Source organism: Triturus cristatus, chromosome 2_2 (assembly GCF_964204655.1).
Source record: "Triturus cristatus chromosome 2_2, aTriCri1.1, whole genome shotgun sequence".
NCBI classification, from domain to species: domain Eukaryota; kingdom Metazoa; phylum Chordata; class Amphibia; order Caudata; family Salamandridae; genus Triturus; species Triturus cristatus.
Window position 1 is genome coordinate 1,045,806,042 of NC_140582.1, and position 22,081 is coordinate 1,045,828,122.

Sequence of the window (22,081 nt, forward strand, 5' to 3'; positions counted from 1 at the left end):
CCTTTGGTTTTGAAAAGTCGATTGGTATATTAACCAAACCACACGGTACACTATTTTTGGACTGGCGTACAATGTTCAAGGGTAGCGATGAGTCTCAGGATGCAAAGTGCTGTGGTTATGAAAACCAGTAAATAATAAATGAACATGCTGCATCTCGACAACTCTGGGTCATAAAGAAAAAATACACAGTACTGACGCGCGGCTATCTGTTCAACTCTATAATTGGCATGAACAGAGCACGAGGTAATTTTACGAGGCTTGCCGCAGGAATACACATGCCCTCGATATACCCGTCAGACTGTGGGGGCTACCAGCGCTTAATTGACAGGAAACTGAATAACCACTGGGTGGGAAATCCTGTGTAGAGTGAGGTTTGCCGGTCAGATTGTACCTCCGGTGGTTAACTTGGCCAGCCAGTCACTAGGTGGCGCTGCAGCGCCTAGACCATTTCCTGCATCCTGCTGCTACGCCGAGTAGAAAAAAAAAGTACAAAAAAACTCCGAATCCAAACAGCATCGGGGAAGCCCCGGGGGAAATTCCCCATTAAAGAAGTGCGAACGAATGCGCTTCAAATAAACCCTCCAGTGTTAAGGGAGGCAGAGACCTCCTAACAGCACAGAGGAGCGCGAAGGTGGCGAAGGCAGAGCTCCAGGCGTGCAAACAGTGACTGGGAGTCTGTGAACCAGCCACCACCGAAGAAGCGACACCACCTCCCACGCAGAACAAAGGAGGGAATCACAGAAATAAAGCCTCACACAGGAACAAACTCTGCCCAGCGGTACTCATCCTGAAAACGAAGAGTTAAAAACATAAACGGATCCAGGTGCACACCGGAAGAACTCATTGGTACAACCCAGGGAAACACTAGAAGGAGCTGCTGCCATTCTGAACACAACCCGGTGCACGGGGAAACAAAGGCACCAGATTCATCCCCACGCAGCAAAATACCGCCAAGCCGAAGAAGCAATCCGTCTTATCCAAGATACAAAGGAGGGAATCCGTCGGAGGAGCTGCTGTTTTGAGCGGGCCTTAGTAACCGGTTAATAACCTGCTGTAGCGCCAGTGGGTACCGGTGGTGCAGATCCGTGCGACCCGCGCGTCCTGTGCTGCCGCTGCCCACCATGACCTCCCCGTGCCCGAGCGATGGCAGCTCCGACCCTCTGCTGGCCAGGTTCAAGCAGCTGGAGGAGACGGTGGAGCGCCTGCACCGGGAGAACCGGGCCCTGAAGGTGAAGATGCAGAGCTACAACACCCTTTGCACCTTCTACCACGAGGCCCGGCAGCAGCTGGGCAGCCTGAAGGTGCAGCTCTCCGTCAAGGACAAGGTGATCGAGGGCCTGCGGAGGGCCGGGCACGAGGCCCCCGAGCTGGGGCAGGAGCAGCACCCGGGAGGCACGTCACCGTCTCTGGTGGAGGGACTGCTGGAGCAGCTGAACGCAGCCAAGGAGCACCAGCGGGAGGCCGAGGGGGCCTCTGCGCACAAAATGGAAGCCCTCAACCAGGTAAACATGCTCTGGCAATCTTGCATGTGTGATTAAATCATCATAGATGTGTGTTCGTGTTTGCAGGGTTCCAAGATTTGAAGGTTCATGCGTGAGAAGCGCATATAGTGCAAGTTTTGTTTTGAATTCTGGGACTTGTCTTGTTTATTCCATTTAGACTAGGATGATTACAGTTACACCTGTGCAATTTGCGCTATTTCTCATAAAAAACATAGCGTGAAATGGTAAAAAAAAAAAAGGGGAATTATGCTATCAGATCGCATGGGGTAATTGGGGGCGTCTCTTAGGTAAAAAGCACAGGAATAAGGTGACCAGGCAGGTCGCGAGTGGGTCTTGGTCACAGTACTTATATTTTTTGCACTATTTTATTTTAATATGTAGTGCGGTTTCAAGGATGCATTTCTCACTAAAATTTAGCACAGAATGTCATATTTGGGTATTGCATAATTTTCCTGAAATTTTGCATAATTACGCAAAAGGAAATTTACCCAGATTCTGCACACCTCTAATCCCAATATGAAATTGGGACTAACAGTCTTGCAATGTGGAACCAAAAACCCTCAAGTGGATGTGTTGCTTTTGAATGGACCTGGGAAATGTCAAAGCTCTGAATTCAAGAGCTGGAACCCAGATGCACAGCAGCAAAGCGATAGACCACTATTCTGCATCTTGTGGTCATGGAGTGATTGAAGTAGTACAATGGATGTGAAGAGCTGTATGGGGATGGGTTTCTTTTTGAGGAGATGAGATTTCAATTCCAAAATGTTTGTATACAAGAGCACGGAGTCATCAATCCAAACAGTGATTAAAATGCCTATATAGTTGGAAATGGCCCTTTTGCATGGTCACCCACAAACGTTTTTCCTCCCTCCGCCTACTTTTTGCTGAATTCGTTTTTGTTGGCCTTAAGACTCTGCACTTTACCACTGCTACCCAGTGCTGAAGTGCATGTATTCTCTCCTCTAAACATGGTAATATTGGTTTATACTCAATTGCCATATTAAATTTACTTAGAAGTCCCTGGTACAGTGCACAACATGTACTCAGGGCCTGTAAATTAAATGCTACTAGTGAGTGTGCAGCACTGCTTGTGCCACCCACTTAAAGGGCCCTTTATACATGTCTCAGGCCAACTGCCATTTCAACATGTCAAAATAAACCTTTTTGCCAGGCCAAAATTGGTCTTTTTAATACATATGTCACACCTAGCGCAGACCCTGGGCAGCCCAGAGGGCAGGGTGCAATGTATGTAAAAAGCAGGACATGTATTTTACGTTTTACATGTCATGGTAGTGGAAAAACTGCTAAATTTAATTTTCATTACTGCAAGGACTAATTCTTCCAGGAGATAACTTTTGTGATTACCTTATTATATTCTATAAGTGTAATTTCGAAATGGGAAGATATAACTGGTTCAAGGTTGGTGTTTCTGGAATCCTAATTTAAAATTTTTAAGTTATGGTGGCGTTGGATTTTAAATTACAATTCTGAAAATGCCACTTTAGGAAAGTTGTCATTTTCCTTTATTAGCCATTTGGTGTCTGCAGCCTGTCTCTGGGTCACATGGGTAGGCTGTTGGGCTTGGTGTATTCCTCCTAGAGAGCCATACACAATGGGAGCTTAAGTGTGACTTAGTGGGCCATCACTGCAGGATGGGAGGGAGGAGCTGGGCCCAGCCTCACTTACATCTGAAATGTCTGTGCGGTGTCTCCACACAAAGGGGTGCAAACGATACGTGAAAACGTTTACTGATAGGCAAGCATTCAGTTATTTATTACTTCGGTGCTAATGCCACATTGCAAGTTATTAACTTAGTACAGTTTATGGGAGAGTTCACAGCTGGCATAATGGTTTAACAGCAGAACTAATATCAGCCAGTGTCTAAAAGCCATATGTCATAACTTGTCGGTGATAAATAAAATGAAAACTGGTAAGCACTGATTGATCTTTGGTAGGAATTGCATATGTCTGGGCACTGACTAATTCAATATTGTCATATCCTGAGATGTGTTTGTGGTCTGCATGGCTTGATACGTTTTGAGAAACGCCAGGGCAGTGAGAGCTGATGTATTGCAGTAGATGCTGGTTATCTGGGTCATGTAGTTGTTTGAGAGATGGGGACATGCCTTCCTGTTCTAAGACCCTGCTGACGAGTTAGATATAATTCCAGGCAGCAATTCCAGCAGACAGAATTTTTGTTCCCGGTCAGTATCTCCGTAAGGAATGTTATCTATTACCTGTTCAGCCCCTCTGAATGGAGAATAACTGTGGTCACGGAATTACTGTGTGGAATTCCGCACAGTATTCCCCATTCCTAATGTTTACCGCACACATTTGCCACCTGCTTTGAACAGTTTGGTAAATGTCTGCAGAGGAATCTGTTTGGGGCAGGGGTGGGACCTGTAGGGTGGAAAGGATAGAGCCGGAGGAGAGGGGGGTTGAAGTCTCCTCTCCATGCCACAGAAGGTCAGCAGGGGGCCCGAGGACGGGGTTTGGCTGGTGTCGCATCCCATGCCTCATGCAGTTTTACCTGGGTCCAGTATTCCAGGCCAGTTGTGATCAGGCAGAGTCGAATTCCGGACAATTAATTCGGCACTGACTGACTCCGCATCGGGGGCTATGTCCTTAAAAGGAGGTTCCCGCATTTTTGTTGTAGAATAATTGAGTAATATTGCATTTGAACGGTGACCTCTGGTGCAGGAAACCAGGGTTCGAGCCTCGAGGTCGCGTCCACATCCTGTGATTCTGGGCAAATCACTCAATCTCCCCGTGCCTGAATGTGTAATGTAAATACGGTGCTATGTAAAGCGCTTCAATACCTTCGGGTCGTGTTCGCGCTATATAAACATGCAAAAAAAAACCCACAACGACAAAGTACCTACCTCACGTGGTCAGTATCACAAGTTTGGTCGAGTGTTGTCGGATTTTTTTTTTATCATAACCAATATGACCGATCTAGAGCGCCTCTTACTTAACCCCTCCCCACCAACCTCTCATGACTTTTAGGAAATGAGTTTCAAAGAGCCCGCACTACTGGATGCCACTGTTCGTGTACACTCGCTATACGTCTAGGTTTGCATTGTTCGCTCCCCAGACCTGACATTGTTTAAAGAAATCAGGATACGTGTTAACCCCAATTAAGCGCCCTGTGCGGACCGTACTATACATTCTTCTTTCATTTTAGAAAGAATGTGGGGAATCCCGACGCATCCTGCCCCGTGTGCTCCTGCGTGCCCGCGAGGCGTCAGCCGCCCAGCTGCTCAGTCCTGTGTAATCCCTGTAATCAATCGGACTTTGCATCCGACCTGGTTTCCTCTCTGTGCGTCATCTTACGTGCTAGCATTACACAATCTCTTTGGGCACAGCATGTTTGGACTGGGAGGCGTGAGCCGCTTGACGTACATTGTTGTCAAAGCAATATTATTAAACATTGACCGAGAAATGGGCCTCGTTATTAGCGTCATGGGGACTGCATTCTACAGAGAACGGAAGGAATTCTAAAATTGGAATCTGAACAATAAACTGTCCCAGTGGAGACTGCGTGAGGAAGTAATCCCGTGGAGTCTGTAGCAAGCACTGGCAAATGCCGGAGGCTAGGGGCGCCGTGCAACAGGGCGGCATTCCGAACTGACGCAACTGCAGAGAGCTCGAGGCACTGTGACCTTGTGATGACTACAGAAAGCACGAGGACATGTCAGAGTGCTGTAGGGAAGTGTGTGCAGCAAAAGAAAATGTGAGACCGAGGACTCTGTGCAGCATAAGTAAATCTGAGACTGAAGTCTGTGTGCAGCATTAGGAAATGTGAGGTTATGGGGCTGTGCAGCGTGAGAAAATGTGAGGCTATACGCACTACAGCGTGAGAAAATATGAGGCCATGTGGACTAAACAGCGTGAGGAAATGTGAGATTTAGTGGCCTGTGTACAGTGTGAGGAAAAACGAGACTTTGTGGCGTGTATGAAGCGTGAGGAAATGTGATGCTAAGGGACAAGTGTGCAAGGTGAGGAACTGAGACGTCAGCATAAGATAGTAATGTGAAACTATCGGGGCTGTGTGCAGCACCAGGAGAAGGGCGTCCCAACGGGCTCCCACCCACTTGGTGCACCAAATAGTTTCTCAGATACTTTTGAACTGTCCAGAGGCTAGACAACTAAAACTGGTCACTCAGGGAAGAGGCCAATGGTAGATCTTCTATGTAAAAGTAAGAAATTACTAGATAATCGGTTCATTAGTTACCCTATGGCATCAGATAATTCCCTGTGCCTCCCCCACCAACATCTTCCAGTTCCTTGTGGCATGCTTGCTAAAGGTGCGTCTGAGAGTAGCATAAGAGGTGCTGTTTGGTTCTTTGATGGACACTCGTCTCTTAAATCAGCCTGCTGTACTGGGGAGGTAGACCTTGTGTCCCCTGCAGCCAATAAAAATAGAGGGACACCATCATCTTATTTAAAGGGGCCATCCAGTGTAGAGAAAAAAACCTATTCTCTTCTTGCAGTCCTGCATCTCTAACATTCACGAAAAATAGGCACTAAAGTCTAGAGCATTGCATTGATTATGTCCACTGGGGTTTTGAGGTGTATTTTTGATATAATTAACCAGATGGCCCCTTTAAAAAGTTCAGTACACGCCATTCGGCCCCATAGCATTGTGGTTAGATCCCTGAATGTTAACGTGGCGTGACCGTCAGCGGCCAAATGACGGAGGTAGCGCCAAAAGAACATTTCAGACCAGCAAAATGGAACGCTAGAACTTCAGCCAGTGACACTTTTGTGTCTTTACAGAAAGGAACCAACCCAATGTATGGTAATCCGTCCCAAACAGCAAGGCCATGTCCCCTAAGCGGGACGTGACTAACAAACACAGGCACTTTTCTTCCCTGTTGGGCCTAGTCAATGAGGTGTCCCTCCATTACGCAAGTAAGAGATCCCCCCTTTTATGCAAACCATCAGTCACTCGGCACTCTACTAGACAATACTGACCTGGGATGACAATATTTGTCAACATTTCTTAGGCATTATTGAGTTTTCTGTTGGGATATGAGCCCAAGTGTTTACAACACGTTGGTTCTGAATGTCAGCTGTTTATGTGGAAGCGGAAGGAGAGAGGAACAAGCATATCCTTTTCCCATAAAAGAGAACCTAAACTTCTTGACAGACCGGGGTGGATGATGTGACATGAAGTAGGCTTGCAGTATTACTGTGATAGGACAGCAGTGGGAACTTGGGGGACTTCCGCAATATTTTTGAAGACCACTTCATGCTTCTTTTCATTCCCTGAGTCCGTTGCTTCGCCCACTCTTGTATCTCTCTGGCCTGCACATACATGCTAAAAGTTTTGCTTACTTTGCAGGAAGTTCAGAAGCTTCGACAGCAACTGGACGAGAAGGACCGGCACCTGCAGCAGGTGGCCAGCTGGCCTCAACGTGACAAGGAGGTGGAGATCCTACGGCTGCAGCGGATTGTGGCCGACAAGGAGAAGGTGCAAGCAACTAGCGAAGTGCTGTGCCGATCGCTCGCCGATGAGACATACCAGTTGCGACGCAAACTGGCCGCCACTGCCGAAATGTGCCAGCAACTGGTGACCTGCCTGGAAGAGAAGAAAGGGATCAACCGAGATCCATCGAATGATCCCGCTCACAAGGAGCAGTCTGCTAAGGTACGCTAACCTAATTTGTAGAGCTGTAACTAAAGGCAGAAATGATGTGTACAGAGAGAAACCTGGTATGGTACACACACGCTACGCCAAGCAGCAACCAGCAGAGATTTATGTGTACATAAAACCTTTACTAGGTTCATCTCGCAGTGAACACTGTTGATTTGAAGGCACCAGGCTGATTATCATGGTGTCCGTCTGGAATATTAAGCCAAGTCATGGCCGCATTCAGTGCTGCTGGAGTCTTTGCATGTTCCATAACGTTTTAAGACTATTTCTCTATGTTTAAGGCGATGCAGATACAGACATATATTCATCATGGATAAATAATACCAGACCCTCCTTCTTTGCCAGTTACCATAACATTCTGATATCCTCCAACAGTACTTTTATGTCCACACACCCTTTAAAACCCTTCTCGTGACCCCGTATTGTCTTGTGTACTCTGTACCTCACGGGATTAGCAGACTAAGAAAAAACTTTGTGTGGGGCAATGTTTTGTAAATCAGTCTCTTAAAAGTTGAAGCAAGTTGCCAGAAACTATAAAATAACTGCGAAACCAAGTAGTTCCTTTGCCTTTAAATGAGGCGTGTGAACCGCAGGGAGGCGGAGCGGCACATGTGAACCGCAGGGAGGCGGAGCGGCACTTTTGTGAACCGCAGGGAGGCGGAGCGGCACTTTTGTGAACCGCAGAGAGGCGGAGCGGCACATGTGAACCGCAGGGAGGTGGAGCGGCGCATGAGCCTGGTTCCGCAAAACCCAGGGATCCACTAAGTGGTTGAAATATATTATATATCAGTTGAGATGATTTTAAAGCCAAACCTCATCATAGTTTATTACAAAAATCAACTCATTCTGAACAATAACCAACACAACACACAAGGTGACCCAAACTTCCAAGTGAGTTAGGGGTTTTTGCTATGCTATTTCTTTAAAAGGCACCTTAACTGATGTATTAAGGTCTTTTCACCCTTGTAGTATAGTGGTGTAGTACATACGCATTGGAATCCTTTATCCCATTGAAAATAGGAGCATGAGGGCAGATGAGTGTGTGTGTATACAGAAAGATATCTTTTTCTTTGGAGTGTAGTTTCGCTGTGTGTGTATATATATATATATATATATCTCTTAACCGGACCTGGGCAAGCTTTGGGCATTCTTCCTATAAATGTATCTTTGTCACAAAAATGTGTCCTCAAGCAGGCGTATAACTGTTAGGGACTTTTGCCTCGATCTTTCTGATGCTTCAGATGTTAGTCAGACATAACAGCATTTACATGATTTTTTTGATTATAGCACCAATGCCACTCATCCGACTTGCTGTGGTATTTTTTGGGACTTTCCAGGAGCAGGCTGGAAAATCTTCTGGAGATTTTTATAAAACCATTGTTCCGTATCGCAACGCTGCATGCGGGTTAGAACAAGCATCCGGCTGAGAAGCGCTTGGTTTCTGATCTTTAATGGCAGGGAAATGTCCAGCTGGTTCCCCAGACAGTGTGTTGCATGTGAATACTGAGTACAGAATTTGTTTCTCTTCTTTCTGAGAGGATAATTCCACTCTCTTTGGCTCAGAGGCGAGCATGGAGAAAGCGCTGTCGGTGTGTGTTCATTTCCCATGATAGCCCTACAAGTATATGTTTGTGTGAGTTTGTCTTCTTCCTTGGAGAATGATTCCAGGCATTGCTGTAGCTAAGAATATCTGGGCCAATAGGCGGATGCTTGGTGCGTTGTTTCGTTTTTGTATGATTTTAGTGTAAGGTAAACAATAGACCCATCGTTTTGAGGTAGGCGGAGGATGTCAGTCTCTGACGACAACTTAGCCTATAGTTGTGTTTCTCTAGCATCTTGATGAGGAGGATGGTCCTCATTAGAATGTTCAGCAGTGACAGCCTTAATGTAAATGCGGCATACTGTAGGAGCAAGAATGTGTTCCTGGAGTGTTCTTGACAGGAAGGGATGATGGGGTGGTTGGAGAGTCCATCCAAGCGCAATTTTGTGTGTTGGTCAAAAGGTAATTAGTTGAAGACCATTTCAGAGATATTCTTAATGATTGCAAAGGAGCAGATGATAAGCTGCGATCAGAAGTTATCAAGAAGGCAACGACTTTCATTGAGTGCTCGGTGACCTGCAGTGTTGTTGTTTCAGTACAGCAGAGGGACGGAAGCCTGACTATTGTCTCTTGGAGGTTTTGTTGGCTTACGCCAAGAAGTCCAATGTTAGCCTAGGATGGCTCAACCAATCCAAATTTTTCATGTTAACCACTTACTGTTTATAAATTCATTTGGAATCGCTGTATGCAAATGTATCCGGTGTGGCTATTCAGAAAATCTGTCATGGATCTGACATTTGTGGACACCTACCTGTATTTAGTCTTGGAGTTGCAGTTCCACAGCAATTTCAAGTCCTTTGAGGAGGGAAAGGAGGTGTTCTTTAGAAGTTTGACTGTTTGGCCAGTTTTCAGAGATAAAGTAAGATGCCGGTGTGACAGCAGGTACTGATGATGTTCTGGGAGAACACAGGGGCTGTAGAGGAGAGGGAATTGATGAGGGGGAAAAGCAAAATGTCTTCATTGGAAGAGGTAGGTTTGAAGGATTGGATGACGTTGACCGGCTAGTTATTGTATATTGTACGTTTTGCATAGGAGATTGGCCAGGGTGGTGGTGTGTGGTTTGTGAGGGTCGCCTTGAGGGATGCCGTCAGTGCCATGGAAACTCTGGGGGAAAATAGTGTGTTTTCTGTGTAATGATGGATTTGCCACACCTGCCTGTAATCCAACACCTGATGTAGCTCCATATTTACGAATTAGTAGTTCCTGATGAGGGAAGAGAATCCACCGCCTGAAGCCCGGTGGAAAGGAGGTGCCCAGACAGCTCTCGGTCAGCCCTCCCAAGTGCTCTCAGTGAGGGTGAGGAGATTCAACGAGCCTGTGCATTTTCTCCATGTATGATGCACTCGGTTGGGGTTGATTCCACGCTTTTTTGGGAAGGTATGGCTCCACGGGTCAACCTGCCTGAGCGATAGAGCTAATTATCAGCAGCTAGTGTTGAAGTCAGATGGGCAGCAGTGACTTGACCCACAACAGTAAAAAAAGAAAAACAATGCCTAAAGCCAGCCTGCCGTGACATTTTGCAATATTTGCATGCATTGCGAGACGTGCAAACACAGCTATTCCCCCAGTCATGTGGCCTCGATGCAGTATTTGATTTAGTTCTCAATGTATAACTTCAACAAAAGTGAACTTTTAATTCAGGATTTGTATGCGCCTTGGAGGTCTTTACTTATGCACACTTTATGCACAGCTCATCGGGCTGTATACAAGGCATCCTATGCTATGCATGGAAGCAAGCTCCTTTCTATTAACTGGGTAAAGGGAACTCAAGCAGCCCATGAAAAGAACGGAATAGGCTTCAGCAGCACACGCTTTTGTCACTAACACAAATGAGGTACAGCACATGCTATGTCAGCACAAGGCTAATTCACTGTTAGAATAGGCCGCAGTGCAGGCTTGGTTCAGTCATGTATGTGATGGCAGTGCAAGGCTCCATCACACGTAGAATAGTCAGTAGTGCATGCTTGGTTCAGTCATGTATGTGATGGCAGCGCAAGGCTGCATCGTGTGTAGGGCAGGTAACAGTGCAGGCTTGGTTCAGTCATGTATGTGATGGCAGCGCAAGGCGGCATCGCGTGTAGGAAAGGTAGCAGTGCAGACTTGGTTCAGTCATGTATGTCATGGCAGCGCAAGGCTGCATCGCGTGTAGGAAAGGTAGTAGTGCAGACTTGGTTCAGTCATGTATGTGATGGCAGCGCAAGGCTGCATCGCGTGTAGGGCAGGTAGCAGCGCAAGGCTTTGTTCAGTAACGCCTCCCGCGGCATTGCAAGGCGTATGCCACTTAGATCAGTCACAACAAGACACCACTGCACGCTTATCTCCTTTCTCTTACCCTCTGCAGCCTGCTAGGAATGGATGGATCCCGTGCAGTGCTAAATATTGCCAAATCTAATATTTGTGTTTCAAGAACTGGCGTAATCTCTTCGATGATGGGTGCATTGAAATACAATACATATTTATACGTTCTATAAATCTTTTTACAGCTACAGTTTTCAGACAGTGAAGTTACGCATCTGCAGGCCAGCATCAGTAAACTGCAAGAAGAAAACCGGACATTAAAACAGAAAATTATTTACGTGAGTACCCTGCTGCTTCAGTTGAGTTCTTATAATGTCTCAGGGAATTATATGTTGTCATAGTCTTATAGCTGCCAAAATAAATTGTCACAGCAGTAATGCATTTCACTTTCTTTTACATTACAACACTTTGTTGGTTTACATAACCCTCTGCTTTGCGTATTTACCTGCGTCCCCACACCATTTACCTTAAAGGTATTTTCAGGTGTGAGGGATGAGTGGGCGGTTTCCAAATTGACCACACTTTTGGGACAGTCCTGCTTTGTCTTCGTTTGAATAGCTTGTACTTTGAGTGTTTGTGCATGTGTGGAACTGTACCAACGACCTGTAATTCTGTCTTATCACTTACCACATGGTTCTGCAGAATCACAGTCAAGGGATCTGTGGCCTTGCCTCCTCTAATGGATGGATCCCCTCAGCATTGTACAGTTCTCCTCTGTATAATGCAGTTCTACTTTGGTGCACCCACGTTGCTCTTCAAACGGGGTAGAGGAAGGCCACAAGCTTCGCTTGAAGACCCTACTGACCCTTCACTTTTGAGGGCATGCACCTTATTGTTAAAGAACAGCCACGTTCCCAAATCCGTTCACATAGTTCACACAGACCTGGCGTCTTTGTGAGCAGCCATTTTGAATCCACTATTTTTTTTCTAAGGGCAGTGACCAGCACCGCCTCATTAAACATCCAGCTGCGACAGCAGAACCAGTGACCTGTGCAGCTCTGACCCCAGCATTCACGAGGAGGGAGGGGATGTGATTTCGTGACTAAGCTGCTGACCTTGGGGCCTCTGAATGTATTCCTGGTTTCAACTAGAAATTGTGTGATTCTGAGCAAATCACTTCACCAAATAAATGTGAAATGTAGTGTACTTGTGAAATGCCAATGAGTAAAGTTCCAATTGATGTAACGCACTCCATTGCTGGCCAGCTAAGTTCTCAATATATAAATATCAATAAATACATACAGTGCTACGTGCAAGCCACTGTTTTACTTTATATCTGCTGTCATATCTTCTTTGCATCTTTTCTTCTTGTTACACGCTTTTTCTTTCCTTCTATGTCAGGGAAGGCTTACACAGTTTTGCCCAGGTTGCTAAAGGAAACAAATCCGTATTTTTTTCATTGTGGGACATGCTGCATCCCCCACCGTGTTGAGTGTCTGCATATGCATGCCAAAGTCGCCACAGCACCGTTAGGGTCACCATCGCCATATGCTGGTTTTGGCAGAGGGTAATGGGAGGCCGTGGCTCTATTCTCGTCCTGTTTCAGTTCTCGTAATCTTCTTGTTCTATGTGTGCCGTTGCCCTGTTCTGGCTCTCATTTGGACTTGGCCTGGTTCTTGTTCTGTGTCCATGCTTGCTATTCTGAATTGCTACTCTCCTGGTTTGGCTTTGCTGTACTGAACTTTATTTTTCATTACCACCTGTTAACTTCAACTGCAGCACAGAGGCAGGCGTCTGGAAAGGCATTTTTGTGCTCTTGATGGCTTTCTGCTTGTTAGTGCACTTAGTTTGCCCCAAACACCCTTAAAGAATATGCCAGGAGCATAGAGCAAGTAAACGAGGTGTGTAGCCTTCAGCCAGAACCAGAGTAAACCAGGTTAGTCACAGTCTAGAACTTGAACAGGAGAGGGAACGCACAAACTCATCTACACAAGCCTATGCCCCATCTTAAAGACAACAAACTATAAAACCAACACACACATAAGAGTGGTACCCAGACACCCGAGTGTGACCCTTGGCCAAGGCCACAGGGCAGACGTTCTTAACTTCTGACCTCTTGGGATTGACTGCTCATAGTTGCTTCCTTTCTTCCTTGCATCAGGTGGAGGATCTGAATGCTAAGTGGCAGAAGTATGACGCAAGCAGGGAGGTGTACGTGAAGGGGCTACTCCTGCAGCTGAAGGGGCTGAAGCCACAGGAGGACCCCCTTAAAGTGGCCGCACCCACGCCGGACAACGCAGAACTGCTGCAGAAAGAAATCCTCCGCTTGAACCGACTACTGGAAGAGAAACTGAAGGAGCAGCTACGGCTGAAACGCGACATTGAGGAGGTGATGAAAGCGAGAGGAGAGGACGGCGAGAGGATGCAAATGCTGGAGCAGCAGGTTAGCAGCCTGGTCTTTTTTGCTTTTTTTTTAAATTGTGTGTTTCCATTGGCAAATGTACAATAAGCCTACCCATTGCGTATAACCTGCAGTCGCTGCAAAATAAAACGAAATCCTTTCTGCTGCCTGTTCCCAAATACTCTCCTTTATTTAAAGAAAGTCCGCTTTACTTCAGATGGATTCCAGATATGTACATTCTGTGTTGTATCCCCTGACATACCTATTTAACAAGGTTGCAATATTTTTCACATCTGTATATTATAGTTTGGTAAACATTTCGTTAAAAAATGTGTTAATCTCTGCTGTAGTCTTAAGAACTTCACCCATTCGCCTGAATTTCATATAAAACAAAATGGTTAATACGTATGGTAAAACAATATCCTTCAAATGCTCCAAACCACCTACTTAAAAAAAAAAAAGTATTGTACAAGTTGTGGTGCAAGTCCTGTTATTTGTATGTTAGGTCAAGAAAAGTCTAAGTTTGTACCTATCTGTCGAGCCATTCAATATGGGAGTACTTTTATCTGTCTTGATAACTTCTATTCAATACAGTAATTCTTTTCCAAACTGTATTGAATTTTTTTGCTTTGAACATCACCCAGATAAGCTATTCGTGTTAAGCTTCCCTCTTTCTATTTTCACTTGACCTCAGGATTCATGGCACTTATCTGATTTACTAGTTATTAATATTCAGATTTGGCCTCCTTTGGATTAAAAAAAAACCTTTTTTACTGAGATGCTGTTTGTGTATCCAGACCACCTATCTAAACATGGAATTACTAATTTCCAAACCTCTTGAGAATCTAATTGAGAGATTAGCCTTCATCATTTTAAGTTCATTAAATGGCACCCAAAGTCACACAGTGATATTAATTTCCTGGTCATGGAGTGAGAGTGAAACCCCTTTTCCATCTCTATCAAAATACAAATCTTGAAAACCAAGACTTTGTCTTTTAAGAAGACACACAGTTATGTTGAAAGTCTCGTTAAATATTGTATTGCACATTTGACCTTTTACATCATTCATTCATTAATTTATTAAATACTCTGACTTTAGATTACTAACTTTTTTCACAACATCTTTCTTTTAGGTTTTTGTTTACAAAGACGATTTTACATCAGAAAGAGCAGACCGGGAACGAGCCCAAAGTAAAATACAAGAACTTCTGGAAGAAATTTCCCGGCTGAAGCAACTCTTATCCAGACCACAGGTAACTAAGAGCGACAATGCTGGAAAACTGATTGAAGTTTTTGTTTTCAGCCACCAGGTCGATCCAAATTGATGATAGCAAAGCAGTTCTCTTGATACTTGATGTTAGTGGCGTTGTGAGGTTGTCTTCTCGTTTTCAGAGAGTTCTTCAGGAAGTTCAGTTTGTTAGCTTTTCCACAATCAATATGGCAAACAGCCACATTCACTTGCTTTGACTCTGAGACCTAAAGTGTACGACCATCTCTTTATGCACTAAATCAGTCCGCAATGCTGCAAAGGGAATCTGCCCAACTAGAACATAAGAGTCTGTTATTCTTCTGCTCTCCCCTGGGTCCTTCTCTTTTGTGTACCAGTGTACCAAGCAGGAAATCAGTACCTTTGTTGCACCTTGGGAATATAAATGTCCAGCCACCTTGTAGCTAGTATTCGGGTAGGCGGTAATACTGCGATGGATCACCCATGCCACTTTTGTTGACCTCCCCTTTCCTCATACTGCGGAAGGAGATTCACTTAACTTGAATTCTGCGGTGCCCAATTACATCTTTAAATTCAGCCGTCCTGCTTTTTTCAACTGAAAGGACTGCATGGAGGTGCTGGGCTATTTACTATTAAATGGCTGTTACCAGTTTCAGTCTTGATTATAGCAACTGCTCCAAAAAATAACCACTGCATGAATGAGTCAATAAAAATCTATTGGAGGGGATTTTTTAATTAAAACTTGGGATTGTGGGAGAATCTTGGTGCAAAGTCGATTTTACATCTGCTTACAAGTGTTGCATTGTGGCCGGTCCAGTCATCACAAGCGAGTCTGGGAGAGATTAGAGTAGACCTTCGCTGCCACTGAACATAGCATTGATCGGGAGAAAATCCTAGGCAAAAGATTGGTGTGTATTATTCACATGTGAGCAAGATTGCCTTGCTGCCCTTAGTATTATCAAACAGGGCACTTTAGAGAAAACGCTACGCTTCCGCAAGTGCTCCAGAGTCAGCGGAGGGAACTACAGTGTTCCCATATTGTGTATAGTGGAAAGAGAAAAGGATTGAGCTATGTTTCCATGTTGTGTTTGCCTATGCCAATGGCCAAGCTGATTTTCCTACTAGCCAATATGTGTCAGTCGTACATTGCAACCAATTTATGAATGCCCAAAACAGAGATCGACGATTCCTGACAATGTGGAACTTTTATTACTATGGGAAACTAGGGTCAAGTCAATGAAAAGTTTAAGAAATCCTGATCCCCATCTCCTTGAATCGTTTCTGGAAGAAGCAGGTGGACAATCTACTAGGGTATGGCAGTCCTTATAGGATGCCAAGCCTTGTTCTACGATAATCCCAAGCTGTCGATTGTACTACCATTTAAGAATTGGGTAATCTCTCTTACCTGGAAATAGCTTGTACAAATATTTTCGGCATGAAACGCAATTCCATATTTGTGTTTGTTCCATATCAGGGTCCTGCTTCCCTTAAAAAAAAAAAAAAAGAAAAAGAATCCATATTACACTAGACCGGCTGTGCTTTAAGCCTCACCAATTCCTTTACCCTGAGGCTGAGGCAGGTGTGATTCTTTCTCCCTTTAGAGGTGATTTCATGTTCACTTGATGACATTGTTTTGACGACGACTTCTTGAAGTATCACGAGGGCAGCCTGTCGGTGGCAGAAACCATTGTTTTTGTGGCTAGCACTGCTACTGTATTGTATCCCTTCGGGTATTGGTGACAGAAATTGGTCGTAATCTGTTTGCGCCTCTTGGCACTCGAAGCCTCTGAAGGCCTCGTAATAGGGTGTCTCGTCTGGGTATCTTAAAGCAGAACAATGTTGCTTATCATTCGGAGGACAGCGTATTGACAACCTTCGTCTTCAGTAACCAGTAGGAGTACCCATAAGGTAGAGTTACTACACCGACTACTGTCTTCCTCATGCTAGCGTATGGACTTATGCTTGGCTAGTTGTGTTAAGTTTAGATTTTTAGAGCCAAATCACCCATAAGTGAATCCTTAGCCAGCCAGAGTGTGCTTTATAACTCTTAACATGACACCTGGTTGTGTATCGAGTCATTTACAAAATGTGGACAAGGTGATAGCTAGGTTCCAGTTAGGGAGGTACAGATAGATGTGGCAGAGGTATCGGATCATCTACGTTTGTGATAATTGGACAGAGATACAGGTTTTGGAAGCACCCCTAGTTTTCTAAGATCTATTGGAGGACTGCTTGCCTCTTGTGACCACTATTCAAATATGAAGTATTCTAGCAAGGGGACTCTGAGGCTAGGGAGGACCTAACACACTCAGGATACCAGGAATGCTCTGCTGTGGGCCTTACTATGGGAGTGTCATTAATTGTTTTTTTTGTGTTTTTTTGTTTTAAATCAAACATTTTGAGTTTGCCAATTTGGATCAAAATGTTGTTTAATTTGACTAACTGGTGTTGTATTAAGATGTAAAGAGGGCTTTGAGAAATATTTTGATAAAATCTTGAATTTTTTAAAGAAAAAACAATTGCATGTAGAACAACTTGTATTGGGATCTCCTGCTTTTTCTCAGGACTTGCGCTAAATATATCCTTGTCTTTTAAGTACAGCCAATTCCCCAGTAAGTGAAAAGAGATAACACCTGTGTTTTTCTTTTTCCCTAAAGGATACAAGAGAGCGAGCTGGCAACATGCGACTCCAGATTGGCAACAACAATCACATGCGCATAGAGAGGGACGGTTCAGAAGTGCTGCTACGAACCAGCCAGGACCCTCCAGGTTTGAGAAGCCAAGGCACCCCGGCGCAGCAAGTGGCGGCAGCATTGGTCAGCGGGACGTCGGAGCCCGAAAGATGCAGGCAGGGCGATCTGCAGTGCCCTCACTGCCTAAGGCTCTTTGGTGACGAGCATAGTGAAGAATTCCTTCGTCACATCTCGGATTGCTGTCAGTGACCGCACCTACCAAGCATTGGCGAAAGCAAATGAATCAAACCACTACTACGTCCAGACAGTCCCTTTTGTGCACTGACTGGCCAGATGTTCACTACTGTGGTGTGAGGACTTATTCCTACCAGGTATGGTTTGTGAAACTCACACCACGGAACGCAAGGGACAGCGTTGTCTGCAGTGAGTCGTTGAGCGTATGCTATGCTGTTGTACTTTGGGAGTCCTTGAAACCGAATAGTTGTCGGTGTGAGAGCATAGAGGGAAAGGTCTTGTGGACAAGCAACCCGAGAGATGAACCTGCAGAGAGGATCCAAGTATGACTGCGTGCCCCCACTTTCCAGCAACTCTGGAGGGTAAAAGGTGGGGAACCTAACAGTATCCACCGATAATTTGAAGGAGCGGGCACATACTTTGTCTCAAGAGGAAAGAAAGGTGAAGGTGTGTAGTGACTTATAATGGCAAACAAATTGCCCACTAAGCGAAGTTGGCAGGAAATATGGTCTGCGGAGAAAGGATCACTGAGATCACCCTTTTTTCTGACCAGAATAACACTGACACTGGCCTTTTTCTGATCAGAAGGTCACTATGTGAAGCATAAAATCCACCCAGTTCTGCACAAGAAGCCAATTAGGAACTTTTTTATGCACCATTTGTATGTTTATGAAAGTGGAACTTTTAGACCTTCCCGTGGGTGGAAACAAGTGTTTTGTTTCACAGTTTACAAATGCTACTTTTTAATGACAATAAAATTCCCCATTTTGCCAGAGCATGCTGGTAGCTATTCCAGTTGGCGCTCTGAGTGGCGGGGGAGAGTGGACATTGACCCATCCTGCACATTGACATTGCCTGTTTTGCACTGATCTTCTTTGCACTGTGCTCTGTATTTATGTTTTATTGGTGACTAATTTTATATTGTAACCGACGAGGAGTGTAGTGGTTTTGGGCCACAAGCTGTGAAAAGATATTTTTTTAATCTGTTAAGTTGATAAAATAGATCTTATTTTTGTAATAAAATCCATACTTTTATTCATGTGCTCCTCATTTTACTGTTATTTGAAATGTGGGAAGGATTTAATATTTTTCAACAATACAGTTATTAGTATTGAATATTCAGAATAACATTCTGTGTGCTTCCGCTCCCACATAAGATATATACAATCCCTACAGTGCTCCTTTGCATACCATGCTCCTTTGCATCAGCCGCGGCCCGTGCAGGTAAGAGCCGTGGGGGCCCGATTGGGAGGTGGATGTGGGGGGAGCCGGATTTCGACGGACGATGACGAGGGGAAAATAAATAATTAATTTCCCCCCGTCGTCGTACGTCGAAATCCCGCCCCTCACCAGGCCCCACCTTTAATTTTCCCTCGTCATCGTCCGTCGAAATCCCCCCCCCCCCCACCGAGCCCCACCGCTCTTACCTGCACGGGCCACCGCTGCTATGCATTCTTCCTCAGTCGGACAGGAGAACATGCAATATAATATTTACCCTTACCTAACACTCATTTATTCCCATTTTCATCCAGTCTCACTGTACTTGTCATTGAGAACAAGATTGAGTGCAGTGGCTACCCTGACCTCGCCTCAAACTTTGGGTCTCGGTTACAGACAGGCATAGCTGTCTGTTGATGAAGACCTATTGTCTACAACACAATAGTATGGGCTTGCTTTGAGTCAGTCCCTCACTCATGTTTGGAAGGCTTTCTTATAAATTTCCACCTGAAGAGAGTGAGGGGATAAAGATAAACCCACAGACCCCATCTCCCGTAGATGAATTTATCACAGTCCAAGTGCATGGGTTATCGCAATGGACACCTAATAGAGTCCTCGGTCATCTGCAGATATCCAAAAGAAATGGATAGGTCACCTCACTTATGTCACTTATTGTAGTGGCATAAGCATCGGTGACCTGCACACACCAATGTAGGTAAATAACACCTTGATGGAATAGATCGACGTGCAGGAGTTCTGTGAAAACCAAACTGGACAATTGCAGGATCCAGGTCCATTAAAATAACTTGGGGTTTACTCCTTAGGGAAATTCCAGTTTATCACTGGAGTGCCCCAGATAGTATTAAAAACAGAAATATCACGTGGATATTGTATGAGACCTAATGAGCCATCCACGCACCTCTTTCTTAGGCTTTCTTGATTATCTCAGTTTTCTGTTCCTTGGTCTATGGCTTTCCTCTGTTTACTTGTGTATGTTCCTCTGCTCAGGCATTGCTGCTTTACATTGCTTCTCATTAGATGACTTGTATCCTTCTACTGCTCCCTTGAAGGAACTTTTCTTTCCATTTTTCATATAACAATTCAAAGAATTCCATGTATTTTTTTTCTGGCTCAGACGTTCCCTAATTTTGTAAATTGCTACTTAGGAGCAAAAGTAGCAAAGGCCTGTGAACTCAATTTAATCATCCACAAAAAAAGAAACTGCCTCCTTGTGGTATATCTTTTCTTTTCTTGTTCCTTAAAAATACTGCTTCACTATTGGTCCTGCACAACTCAAGTCACGTGTCTGCGTGCCCCCATTGTAGTCAGGAAGCATTTTCAAGGATATCAAGCATTGGCAAAGCCAATAGGTCTCGCTTATGAGAGACCTGTTGGCTCAGTCAATGGTTTTAGCCATATTGTGCAATAGCATGTCCGAAAGTAAACAGAAACAGTGCTGTGACGCGTTCAAGGCTGTTCACATCATATTGCTTTTTCCGTTACTTTCAGTCGTGCATCTGTACAACAAGCACTCGTATGGAGTACTGAAACATAAAAATGTTTATTAAAGTCCTCTGAAAATCAGGATTTTTATATATTATGAAATGGACACATACCTGTAAAAAAAAAAACAGCAATTGCGCGGCTAAACACAGAGCTCAGCATGAAACTGGCATTATCCTAGTAAATCAGTAAAAAGTGTAAATAAACCCCGGTGCATAATCGCACCTCGCCTTGCACGCTCCAACTGGGCTGACCTGAGCCCACATCACAAACTTTAGCCTGGGAAAGGCAATACAAGGAAGTGAAAAAGAAACTGAGGCGAGTGGAGGGGGAGAAGAAAAAGACAAGAGGGCGGGTGAAAGAAGATGGTGGGGGCTCAGGGAAGAGAAGTAAAGTCTGGGGAATAAAACCACTAATATGGAGCGTTTGAAAACAAAGAAAAAAGGTTGCTGCAAAACCAGGAGCAATGGAAGGACGCAAGTAATTAGTCTGTGCTCCAGGGGAGTAGAGACGATATGGCGCACAAATGCCTTGCTAAATAGAAAAGAAACAAATGTGACTCACTCTGAAGCTAACCAATGGTCAATCAATCAATCGGGTGCCTTGTAAATCGCGACTACTCACCTGTAAGAGTCTCAGAGTGCCGAGGAGGGCCGGGGGGCTGCTGATCCGTCGAAGGCACTGTTCAGTCGAAAGCCAGGTCAGGCAGCCAGGCAGTGACGATGATTGCCTGCGGTGAAGAGGCATTGGTGTGATATAAGAGCCGGATCTACCTTCGGCGGTGGTCTTGCGGATGCATGGGATGTGGCTAGTGACAGTTGGGCGGAGCGGAAATCTCTTGTGGGTGTGTGAAATGTGAGGCGGTGGTTGAGGTACGCAGGTCCTGCGTCGTATAGGGCTTTGTTGGTAAGCCTATGGGTGAGTTGTAGTTCACTAACCGTAAACAACATGTCTCACAAAGATCGCACATACGTTGTCTGTGCAAGACCTAAAAATCTAGGATGCAAGTAAGGACAGTGGCTGTCACAGTCCCAGGTGAGACTATTTACCTTTTATTCTGTAGCAAAGAGCAGTTTAATTGTTCTCCAAGTGATGTTCGATGATTTAAGACTCAAATCAGAAAAGCTGTTATTTCACCCCCTTCCTTATCCCTGCTGTGGCAAGTGGTTCATAGAGGAGAACAATCTTGTTTTAAGTACAGTGACGTGTAACCCAAGCATTCTGGCCACTCGGACAAGTATCCCAATACGTTCTATTAAGGAAGTGTTGATGCAGACAGGTGCTGGACTTCAACTGACCACAGTTTATCTACATTTTGAAAATGCATGGTGCACTTGTAGGCAGGGTAAAGCAATTTCAGCAATAGCATAATTAGCAATAAATCATCATCTTCAAATGATCAAACTAAGTGGAAGTCTTTCCAAGTTCTTCTGTCTTTAAGGAACCTAGAGACCCAGATGGTAGGCTTAACTCGCTAACCATTGTTGGAACACTGCAAGTGCCGTGTCTGCTTTGGGGTGATGCCACTTTTGTTCAGCTGGCCCTGCCATTTTGCATCTCATGTCTGCTTTGTCAAACTATCTTCCTTCCCCATTGGTCCATTTTCTTGACTGGTGGAGACTTCCATTATCATAAGGCTGATCACTAGATTATTACTCCTCTCGCTGCAACTTCTTAGCCTTCTTTTATATGCCATCAGTCATGGGTGGATGGGTCGGCTGGTTCCCACCGCAGGGGAGACCACTTGTAAATAGCCCCCTCAAGGCATTTATTGGTTAATTCAAGGGTGGGAGCCAAATCACACC

The 22,081-nt window shown here is 44.8% G+C and overlaps 1 protein-coding gene across 1 annotated transcript; it reads left to right on the forward strand.

Moving 5' to 3' along the window:
* Positions 1 to 218: 218 nt before the first annotated feature.
* Positions 219 to 18,590, forward strand: TNIP2 (TNFAIP3 interacting protein 2). Its single transcript, XM_085642530.1, has 6 exons — positions 219 to 1,502; positions 6,850 to 7,155; positions 11,245 to 11,337; positions 13,161 to 13,442; positions 14,534 to 14,653; positions 17,286 to 18,590. Exons 1-6 carry the CDS (start codon positions 1,122 to 1,124, stop codon positions 17,568 to 17,570), a joined length of 1,467 nt encoding a protein of 488 aa, XP_085498656.1. The 5' UTR covers positions 219 to 1,121; the 3' UTR covers positions 17,571 to 18,590.
* The last annotated feature ends 3,491 nt before the right edge of the window (positions 18,591 to 22,081 follow it).

What these genes read in the sequence shown, in the direction of transcription:
- TNIP2 (XM_085642530.1), top strand. Translation starts at nt 1,122, where the DNA reads ATGACCTCCCCGTGCCCGAGCGATGGCAGCTCCGACCCTCTGCTGGCC. An exon ending in ACAAGGAGCAGTCTGCTAAG is followed by an intron (nt 7,156 to 11,244) that starts GTACGCTAACCT and finishes ATCTTTTTACAG; the next exon opens with CTACAGTTTTCAGACAGTGA. An exon ending in AACTCTTATCCAGACCACAG is followed by an intron (nt 14,654 to 17,285) that starts GTAACTAAGAGC and finishes TTTTCCCTAAAG; the next exon opens with GATACAAGAGAGCGAGCTGG.